Source organism: Poecilia formosa, unplaced genomic scaffold, assembly GCF_000485575.1.
Source record: "Poecilia formosa unplaced genomic scaffold, Poecilia_formosa-5.1.2 Scaffold192, whole genome shotgun sequence".
Classification (NCBI taxonomy): domain Eukaryota; kingdom Metazoa; phylum Chordata; class Actinopteri; order Cyprinodontiformes; family Poeciliidae; genus Poecilia; species Poecilia formosa.
In genome coordinates, this window is record NW_006800131.1 from 898840 (window position 1) to 908778 (window position 9939).

The 9939-nt window shown below is 36.2% G+C and overlaps 2 protein-coding genes across 3 annotated transcripts in view; both read right to left on the reverse strand.

Moving 5' to 3' along the window:
* Positions 1–416: 416 nt before the first annotated feature.
* LOC107832885 (toll-like receptor 13) lies at positions 417–6069 on the reverse strand. Its single transcript, XM_016678880.1, has 4 exons — positions 5723–6069; positions 2318–4844; positions 1512–1629; positions 417–1254 (listed from the first exon to the last, which is right to left on the reverse strand). The coding sequence occupies exons 2-4, from the start codon at positions 4809–4811 to the stop codon at positions 1014–1016; spliced, it is 2853 nt and encodes a 950-aa protein (XP_016534366.1). The 5' UTR covers positions 4812–4844; positions 5723–6069; the 3' UTR covers positions 417–1013.
* A 1308-nt stretch (positions 6070–7377) lies between these two features.
* Positions 7378–9939, reverse strand: part of LOC103147981 (toll-like receptor 13) — an 8393-nt gene continuing 5831 nt past the window's right edge. The window contains exons 3-4 of one of the 2 annotated variants that reach the window (XM_016678881.1): positions 9011–9128; positions 7378–8402 (exon numbers count right to left, since the gene is read on the reverse strand). In XM_016678881.1, coding sequence (XP_016534367.1) covers positions 8177–8402; positions 9011–9128 — 344 coding nt within the window. In that variant the 3' untranslated portion in view covers positions 7378–8176. Of the gene's footprint in view, positions 8403–9010; positions 9129–9287; positions 9907–9939 lie in introns of those variants that run through there. The other variant, XM_016678882.1, reaches the window with a different exon arrangement.

Consider the following 9939-nt stretch of genomic DNA (forward strand, 5'->3'; position numbering starts at 1 on the left):
CAGATGTTGGACTGAGCACTGAACATAAAGCTTGACTCATGCAGTCTTATATAAACAGTTCCTTGCTTACGGATTGTGAGTTTAAGTTATTGACCCTTTCCACATGACGTCACGCTCTTCAGAACTCCGCCCACTCCGCCATGACAGACGTCAAAACAACCGATGCGTTAATTTAAAGCCTGTAAACAGGCAGCCGGTAACCAAAAATCGCTTTTATTTAGTTGATTTCACTTTAAAAATGGTCACAGGATGCTGCGCGGTCGACTGCACAAATAGACAAGGATAGAAACCAAACTTGTCATTTTATTGTATGACTTTTAATGAGGAAAGATGGCGACGGTGGATAGCAGCCGTTAGTCATAATCAGCCCTCGGTGTAACCGCGGATTTGCAGCGAACGCTTTTCACAATGTAAGAAGATTACGTTAAAAGTAAGTGTAATTAGAAAGATATAAAATATCGCATTATGGAGAAAGTACGCGTCTAACCGTTGGTAACCATGGAGACGGTGCCGCACCGTCATGTAGCCTAGCATGTATGAAAAAAAACTGGTTAGCATCTCGTCTTCTGTACGTTTTATAGGCTCCTCCGGTGTGAGGAGAAACGCTGTTTATGACATAGTGATATAAATCATGCGGTGTGAATTCAGGCACAGTCGGTAATTTGATCAACACATCAGGATTGAGGAGGTATGGGTCGGTTTCTAAGCTAGCTGTTTTCATCTTTTGTAAATGTGCCGTCTATGAGCCCCGACCAGGTGTGTTACGTTCAAAGACAATTTAGTTTGATTGAACAAGAAGAAGCCACGAATGAACTGGCAAAAACAACTTATGAAAACAATTTCAGTCTCTTTGCTCAATACTCCCGTCGCTCACTTGCGACGTCCATCATGGCGCCTGATTGCGTGACGTAGATGCAAAGGGTCAATATACAGTAGCTATGCAGTTTTAAGATTTCCCTTTTTAGAAATCTTTATTGAAAGCTTCTCAATGGGACTACACTCTCTGAGTTCTCTCAGCATTGTGTTGGTCCAGTTAGGAGAGCTGGGTTTTTAGGGGGATCGTCCTTTGTCTGCAGAGCTTTCCGGACGTTTTGCCAGAAAACTCCTGGATGTTTTTCAGCCTTAGACCAGCTTAAGTAGGTGCATTTCTTCAGCAGCTTTCTCATGCGGTGGTAAGGAGACAGATGCTGAGGAGGGATGTCCTCCAAAAACAACAGAATCAGCACGTCTTTCTTCTCGTCAAACAGGCGGAAACTGCCTCAGATGAAAGATGAAATGGGAATTAAATCTATGCAGAAATTCATATTCAACTCAAAATCCTCGTTTGTTGTCTGTCATAACAAGAAATGTAAATCTTGAACTAATGTTCTCATTTTTCAATCAGTGAGATCAAATAAGGTTTTATGTCATTAGTACCACTAGGAGTTCCTGATTCTGTAATTGATAGTTGGAAAGGTTTATATTGTTTTATGAAGCATCCATATTCTTATTTTCTCATTGAATAGAGATACCTGGCCATCTGGATCTCTCTGGAGCACCATTCGCTCTGCAGGTAGCTGCGGCTGATCACACAGATGGTTTTCCTGCTGCCATAAATGGCATCGGTGATGTTCTCTATGATGGGTTTACCTGTGGATACAACGTATATGGTGCATCAGAGTGTCTTTAAGAAACTTTACCAGGCAATGACATTAAAAGAGCAGCAAAACTTTCTGCTTTAATATTACACTATGAGCAGAGGTGGGCAGAGTACCCAAAGATTGTACTCAAGTAAGAGTAGCACTACTTCAACATATTATTGCTCAAATAAAAGTAAAGAGTAGCCTTCCAAGTAATTTGATCATATTATCAATCATTTAATATTTTAAAATGACACCATCAGTTGGACAAAAGTATAAAGTTATGTGGAAAATTTGATATTTTAAAGACCAAAATGACAATAATTCATATAGTTAGCAAAAAAAAAAAAAAAGCCAAATCAGGCAAAGTAAAGTTTCTTTCAATAAAAAAATATGAAACTTTAACAAAAACTGTAGGTCTGTGTCTGCTGAATTTTTGGCTAAAACATGTTTTTGATTCAGTGGGTATAAAATCCAGAAATTTTAAATGATTGATAATTTGATCAGTTACTCAGTACTTGAGTAGATATTTTACCAAATACCTTTTTACTCTTACTTAAGTAATTTCTTGGATGGCAACTTTTTACTTTAACTTGAGTAAAAATATGTTGAAGTATAGACAGACAATACAAGGAACGCTAAAAAATGACATTTTCTTTGAAAAAACAAAGAGAAACATAGTAAAATCCATCCTTTACCTGGTTGGAAGTCTCTGTGATCCAGACAGAGTCTCCATCCTTGTTCTTCCTCCAGCACAGGAAGCATTTCATGGTAAACCCAATCCTCATCTTGGGAGTTATAGGACACAAAGGCGTCAAACTGGTAGGAGTCTGCCTTCTTCCCTTTCCTGCTGTCATAGAGAAATGCCAGAAAGAGGTGGAACATGTAGATGAGATGCCACTTCAGGAAGTGGTAGACGAAGGATGTGAGGAGAGTGAGAACAACCAAACTAGAGCTGGAAACGAAGAAGAAAAAGTTGCCTTGGTCCCAACAGGACTGGATATCAAAGTCTAGCAACAAGGTTCCTTGTTTTTGTACCGGGAAGGAACAAACGTACTGATGAGCGTTTATAACCTGTGTTTCCTTGTTGCTCTTTACCCATGTGATAAAATCTGCATTTAAGCACTCGCAGGTGAATGGGTTGTTGCTCAGGTCCAAGTACGTTAAAGACGGGAGAGCCTGGTAGACTGATTCGTTGATCTGACTGATCTCGTTGTTGGAGAGTTTCAGATATCTGAGAGCAGAAAGATTGGCCTGCGTCAAGAAATCCAAAGACTTGATTTTGCATTTTGCAAGATCAAGAGTCTGCAGGTTTGGGATTGGTAGAAACATACCAGGTTTCAAGTTTGACAAATCTGTTTCTGCAAGTGTCAGACTTTTGAGCTGGGGATTAAAATGAAATGTTTCTGCAGGTGGGGCGTTTATGTAGATATTCAGGGCGCGGAAACTTTCCAAATGCTTCATAGACTGGAGGAGCTCAGTTGGCATGTCGAGCGGAAAGCCATAGTGATAGTCTTTGGAGATCATAGTGAGCGTTTTCATAGATTTTAAGGTAAAAAAGCTTTCATTAATGTTTGAATGATGGGTTTTTAAAATGCCATCATTGTACAAATACAATGTAATATGCTCTAAAAGTTGTAGTCCCGTGAAATTAGGTTCATAATCATATGGGAGACATACTGTAAGAGATTCCAGGTTGATTAACTCCTGAAACACTTCAGGATTTACTTTTCCAATTGAGTTTCTTGTCACATTCAAATATTTTAGTTTCTGTAAACCTTGAAAGTCACCTGATTCTAGAGATATGATAGAGTTATGGCTCATATCTAAGACCTCCAGCTTGAACAGAGTCTTTTTAAAGGTGTCTCCAACTGTCAAGATCAGATTGTTACTCAAACCTAAAACCTTCAGATCAGTGAGACTCTGCAAGACGCATCGCTTCAATTTGGTAATGCGATTGTTATTCAGGTAAAGCTCCATCAGACGGGTTGTGTTCAGAAAATCCTCACAGTTCAGTTCTGAAATTAGATTGTTGCCAACAAGCAAGATCTCCAGAGAAGATAGGTGTCTTACGTCAAACGGTACGTTGGTGAGCCGGTTGGTGCTCAGATTCAAGAACTGCAGCTGTTCTAATGATTGGAGTGAGCCTTTTGGTAGTTTACTAATGTAACTTTCTCTCAGGTAAAGCTGAGTAAGTTCAGAGCAAGGCTGAAATTTAAGAATGAAATTGGTCAGACGGTTAGACAAATCCAGTGTTTTTAGAGCTGGTAGTTTGCAGACAGTAGTCAATAATCCTTTCCTAATCCACTCATCTAAATGTTGTAATCTGAGATGGCTCAATGAGTAGAGACTCTTCAGGACTTTTTCCGTTTCTATAAATGACAACACAGCGTCTGCAATGTACAGCTTCACCACACGTTTCAGTAACGTTTTGTCTGTTATGTCCCATTTAAGGGTTGAATTTCCTTCACATCCAGACAGACTTATCATTTGGAGGAAAGGGAAGATTGGAGTTGTGATGCTGAATCTTTCCAGGTTTCGACCAGAAATGTCAATCTCTCTCAGACTGGAGAAGTTCAGAGAAAGCTCTTTGGTCTCGAATGATGAAAACTGGTTGCATCTTAGTTTGAGGGTCTGTATTTGTGGTAGCTGTAAAACGGGCTGGATCTCAACAATTTGTTGGAGGTCATTGTTGCCTAAATCTAGAGTTTGTAAACGGTACATGTGGCGAAAAGCAGAGCAGTGAATGAACTGAATGAAATTGCTGCTGAGGTTGAGGAGTGTGAGGTTGGACAGGCCATAAAACATGTCTCTGGTCAGGTGGTTGAGGTTGTTATGTTCCATGGAAAGTGTTTTAAGGAAGACCAAATCACTAAAAGACCGATCGTAGACACTGTCAATTTGATTGAATCCAAGATGGAGTCTTCTCAGCTGTGACATTTTGGAAAAGTCCTTTCTGGTGATTTTCTTCAGCCTGTTGTTGTTAAGTTGAACCGAAGCAGCATTTTTAGGAAAGTCGTCAGGGATTGTCTCGAGGTTCCTGTTTGCGCAGTCCAGAGAAACGTCAGCAGAGCGAGTCTCCTGATAAAGTATGGTGCAGTTTTTCAGTGAGTAAGCCAGTGATGGAGTAATGTGAAGAAGACAAAACGGTTCCAAAATGAAAAATAATAACAAGTGTCCCCTAGTGGCCATCCTTGGGAATTACAAGGAGCTTGTTCTTCAGGCCTGCAATAAGAAACAAAATATCATGTCTGCAAAATGTGATCATGATTTCATTTGCAATAGCAGGAAATTATTATAATTAACAGAAATAGTGTCTTGAAAATATGACAGTGTTAGAGCCACGCTAAGAAAAAAGAAAAAGTAAAAAATTAATATTACAAGAATAAATTGATGGGATTACAAGAATAAAGTCAAAACATTCTCATTTTATTCTAGTAATATGATTAAATTCTCAAAATATTATGATGTTATTCCTGTATTATTATGACTTTATTCTTGTATTACTGTGACTTCATTTTTGTAATACTATGTCTTTATTCTCGTTATTTCAACTTTATTCTTGTACAACTTTATTCTCATAATATTATGACTTTATTTGTGTAATGAAGTCACTTTATACAAATAAAGTTGCAATACTGTAACTTGATTCTCAAAATATTATGACTTTATTCTCATTTCATTTTTTATTTTATTTTTTATTAATATGTCCCTAGTACTCTGCATATAAAAACATCAGTCATTTAGAAAAAAATGACTTCAGTTTTATCAAAATGATAAATTTTATTGATCATGTCTGGCTTCTTTTCACTGACTAAAAATGGTGAGTTTTAGTCTTAAGGTTGATAAATATTTTAATCTGTTGATAAAATAATAAATGCACACTTGTCATTATTTTATTTATACATGGCATCAACATGATTGCTGCCTATTTTTTAAAATTAAATCAGAATAAGTGAGATTTCATGCCAAACTCTCTCTTGCAGAGTTTTTCTTGTAGCTGAATCAAATATTTGATGAAGAGTTACACTAAAATTAACGCTTTCATTCAAAAACTGAATGTTGTATTAAATAAAAGATGCATAAATGGTTCTGATACTCACAGTTTGACACCCGACGTTTGTCTTTCATGCCAGGTTGACCTTGGATAAGTTCCCTGTTTTATACCTGAAAGAGACAATGACCATCGCATTTGATTAAAACTGCTTCACCTTTTTAATACCCGCCAATTAACCCAAACAAAGCACTGCAGTGTATCTGGAACCTCAGTGAGGGAAGAGCTGTGATCAGTGGGTTCATCTGACTGGTAAAATCAGGAACTTCTTTGAAGATTAAAGATTCATTGTTTTTTCTGTCCTGTCGGCATTTGGCTGACATTTATTTCATCATATCAGAAGGAGAAGCAACATGTCAGAGCTTCAGATGGGAGTTTTACCAATATTTTAGCACAAAGAAAAAAAATTCAGTATCTGTTAAATATTTGTAAAAGATGCTTTGCATCAAATTTATGACATCAGAGTAACACAGTAAATGTTTTATTTGGTAAAATTTTTTCAATTAAATTACCACAGTTTGTGTTAAATTCGACACATTTACGTTGCTAATATTTTAACACAACTGATGTATTAAAATTATTTAATGACTGTGTAAAATAATTTAATTAAATAATTTTTTAACACAATAAATCTTGAATTATTAGCAAAGAAAATGTGTTGTTATGTATACACATTGATGTTGTTTTTGACACATTTTGTGTTGATATTAACGCATCCGTTTTAAGCGTGAATCCAGATTCTGTTCAGTACCCATCCTGGGTGTCAAACCCGAGGCCCGGGGGCCAAATCTGGCCCACCACAGCATCTTATGTGGCCCTGACAGTTGTGTGTCTTAATATTAGAGAAGTTTTTATCTTCTTACTGCCAAATCATTCCTTTAGTTTTTGTGATTCCACAACCATGAAAATTTACACAAATCCACAGATACTCGCATTTTTTCACACTGATGCATTAATGTTGGTTCATCGCACATTTTCTACAAAAAAATTGGAAAACGTTGGGTTTGAGTGACGCTAACTCCTGCCTGCAGGTGGCAGTACTTCATACCATAAGTGTAGATATTTCTAAATTTAAGCAACAATTTTTTATTATTTGTGATGGTCTGGGACTGGTGCATGACTCTAAATTTCTAAAATTTGGAAAATGTTTTACTGCTTACACTGTAAATAAAGCAGAAGGGCCACATTTTGTTTTACACATATTGTTTCACAAACTCATTTAGAGTTAATTTTCTCTTCTTTTTTCAACGATCAGGATTTCTCTTAGAAATCTGTCAGGACTGACAGAAACGTGTTTTGAATTTAAAACATTAAGATGCAAATTCTGGGAGCATCATTGTTCTCCCTGCGGTTTTCTGTTTATTGTATTAGTTCCTCTTCACATGAATGAGGTAAAAACTCAAACTTCCTACCTATCAATTTGTATAAAAAGAAAAAAAGATGAAATGCACATATTTACCCATCTTACTCCAAAATGAACTTTACCCTAAAGTAGACATCTGCTGCATTGAAAATGGGTGATTTGTTGTCTAACAACGTTTTGGGGATTAATACCATTTTAAATTTTTAGATGAACTAAGATTTGATTTAAGTTCATTGCGGCTTTGACTAAATTACAACAATAAGTGTCAATTTATAGAAGTTGGTGTTAAGTTGTCTGTCGCCAGGGTCAAACCTTCCCATTTTGAAATCCCACATTAAATAATATAAAAAAAACTATAAAAGCTACAAAAGACAGTAGAAATTGTTCACATTCTCTGTTTCTCTTTAATTTTCTTGTAAATGTGGAGCGAACTGTTCACATATTTACATTGCAGTAAATAAACCTGACACTAGAGGGCGCTGTTGAACCTTCAGGAGCAAGTAAAAGACAATATTTTCTATGCATTGTAATTTTATTTAAATTTAACAGCATTCCTTTCAAAATGAATTTTGTTTCATGAAAATGACTTTTTACAGAAGTGTACATTGTTGGCTGTGGTTTCTGTGAATTACTTGATAAATATCCATGACCTAAATCATTTATTAAAATGTACTAAAGACTGTTTATCTAAAGGAAGACAACAATAATAATAATTTTCTACCTTAGACAATCAAAATAATTGAAAAACACATAATTTCTGAAACTTAATGTAAGTAAAATATTAACATACTGACAAAATTCTTAACTAAGTGATATTGTGATAAAGCAAAAAATATTATTATAATTAACTGATATCCGGGGGAAAATAGTTTTGAATAACTACATATTTGTGACATTAAACTAAGTATTCTGTGTTGAATTAAAGATTGTCTGAAGATCCTTTATCAGAAAGACAAAGTAAACTTTTGCCATTTCCCAGTAGGAGTTTAGATTAAATCAGAAAGTTTTTTACTTGAATATTAATTTTAGCATGTGGCTTTTTCATGCAAAGCCTCCCCAAGCAAAGTGACTTTACTCTTTTCCTCTTTCTTGATTTTGTGCTGCAAACTTTTACAATAAGCTTCCATTTTGCTGCTTCTTTCAGCGTCCATCCGGTACCAGTTCAGCGACAGCGCCCCCTGCCTGCAGAGCTCTCTGGACGTTCTGCCAGAAAACTCCTGGATGTTCTGCAGCCTGGGGCCAGCTCAGGTAGGTGCGTTTCTTCACCAGCTTCCTCATGCGGTAATGTGGAGACAGATGATGAGCAGGAATCTCCTCCAGAAACAACAGAATCAGAACATCCTTCTTCTCATCAAACAGGCGAAAGCTGCAAGAAATCAGACAAAAACTGGAGACAATTAAGTTACTCACTCAACAGAGAACTTTATTCAGCTTTTATGCTTTTTTATAATGCAAGACCTGCAAACAAAATACATGCTACAGGTACTTTAAAATGCCATATTTAACCAAGTTATTACTATAAAATATAGAGCTTTTCAGCAGTTGTGAAAACGAGATCACCTGAGAAAATGACCCAAAAATCAAACAAAAAAAATGGCTAGAAAAATAAATTACTTCATGTATTGCTTCAGGTTTTTTGGTAAAGCATATTATATGTATATTTATTTATTGCTTTTTGCAGTAAATATTATCTTACGGTTTGCCACCATTCATTTTCATTTTATCTGATGTCCCTATAAATGTCTTTAATGTGTATTGCACAGTTTAGTTTGAGAAAAGTTTTAAGGTATTTACAGTGGAGATTAAATAATTCTCGGTTGAAGTGTTATCAGATTACATCTTCTTGCCTCGTTCTCTTAGTAAATAAAAACTTTGCTCAGTAGTCGTAACATGGCAACCGTTTCAGAAACAACATGCAATGCTTATGTTTTTTTTCTCAACCTGTCTGAATATTATATGAACACTTATCCCCACCTGGCCATTTGAAACTCGTTGGAGCACCATTCGCTCTGCAGGTAGCTGCGGCTGATCACACAGATGGTCTTCCTGCTGCCGTAAATGGCGTCAGTGATGTTCTCTATGATGGGTTTACCTGTGGACACAACAACTTCAGTAAACCAGCTGTCTTTTGAAGAGACACTCACCTAAAAAAGGGCTGTTTGTTTAAATATTAATTTAAAATGTTTTCAGTATTTTTTCAAGCTATGCAACTCTAAGAAAAATGTCAGTTTTAATTTTATTTAAACCATTTTATTTTAAATGAAAATTTACTTATTTGTTAAATGTCGTGATTGTATAATATGAAATAGATAACAAATGTTTTTTGTTTTTGTGTAGTGGAGTACAGAGCTCTCTTTACATGGGATTAACTCATACTTAATTTTCTGACAGCAAATTAGCTGCATACATCATACGATTCTACCTATATATTTTTATTATTATTTTCATTTTTTTATTGTTGTGTGTTATGCTGGGACAAACAAATTTCCCCCTTTTGAGGATCAATAAAGTATTATCTTGTCTGAACTTATTTTATGTTCGCAATGCATACACAAGGGTGATTTCTGACCAAGCTTTGAATTTCAGTAGTTAGCACAGATTTTTTTTTTCTGATTATCTATCTCATACTGTCATACATACTCCAGGTTTAAATCTTCTGCATTACGTCTCAGAGGTTTGTAACACAAACTGAAGAAGTACTGGTGATATGTTACCTGGTTGGAAGTCTGTGTGGTGCAGGACTGATATGTTACCTGGTTGGAAGTCTCTGTGGTGCAGGACTGATATGTTACCTGGTTGGAAGTATGTGTGGTGCAGGACTGATATGTTACCTGGTTGGAAGTATGTGTGGTGCAGGACTGATATGTTACCTGGTTGGAAGTATGTGTGGTGCAGGACTGATA

What these genes read in the sequence shown, in the direction of transcription:
- LOC107832885 (XM_016678880.1), bottom strand. Translation starts at nt 4,811, where the DNA reads ATGGCCACTAGGGGACACTTGTTATTATTTTTCATTTTGGAACCGTTT. An exon ending in TCACAGAGACTTCCAACCAG is followed by an intron (nt 1,630 to 2,317) that starts GTAAAGGATGGA and finishes TTGTATCCACAG; the next exon opens with GTAAACCCATCATAGAGAAC. An exon ending in AGAGAGATCCAGATGGCCAG is followed by an intron (nt 1,255 to 1,511) that starts GTATCTCTATTC and finishes CATCTGAGGCAG; the next exon opens with TTTCCGCCTGTTTGACGAGA.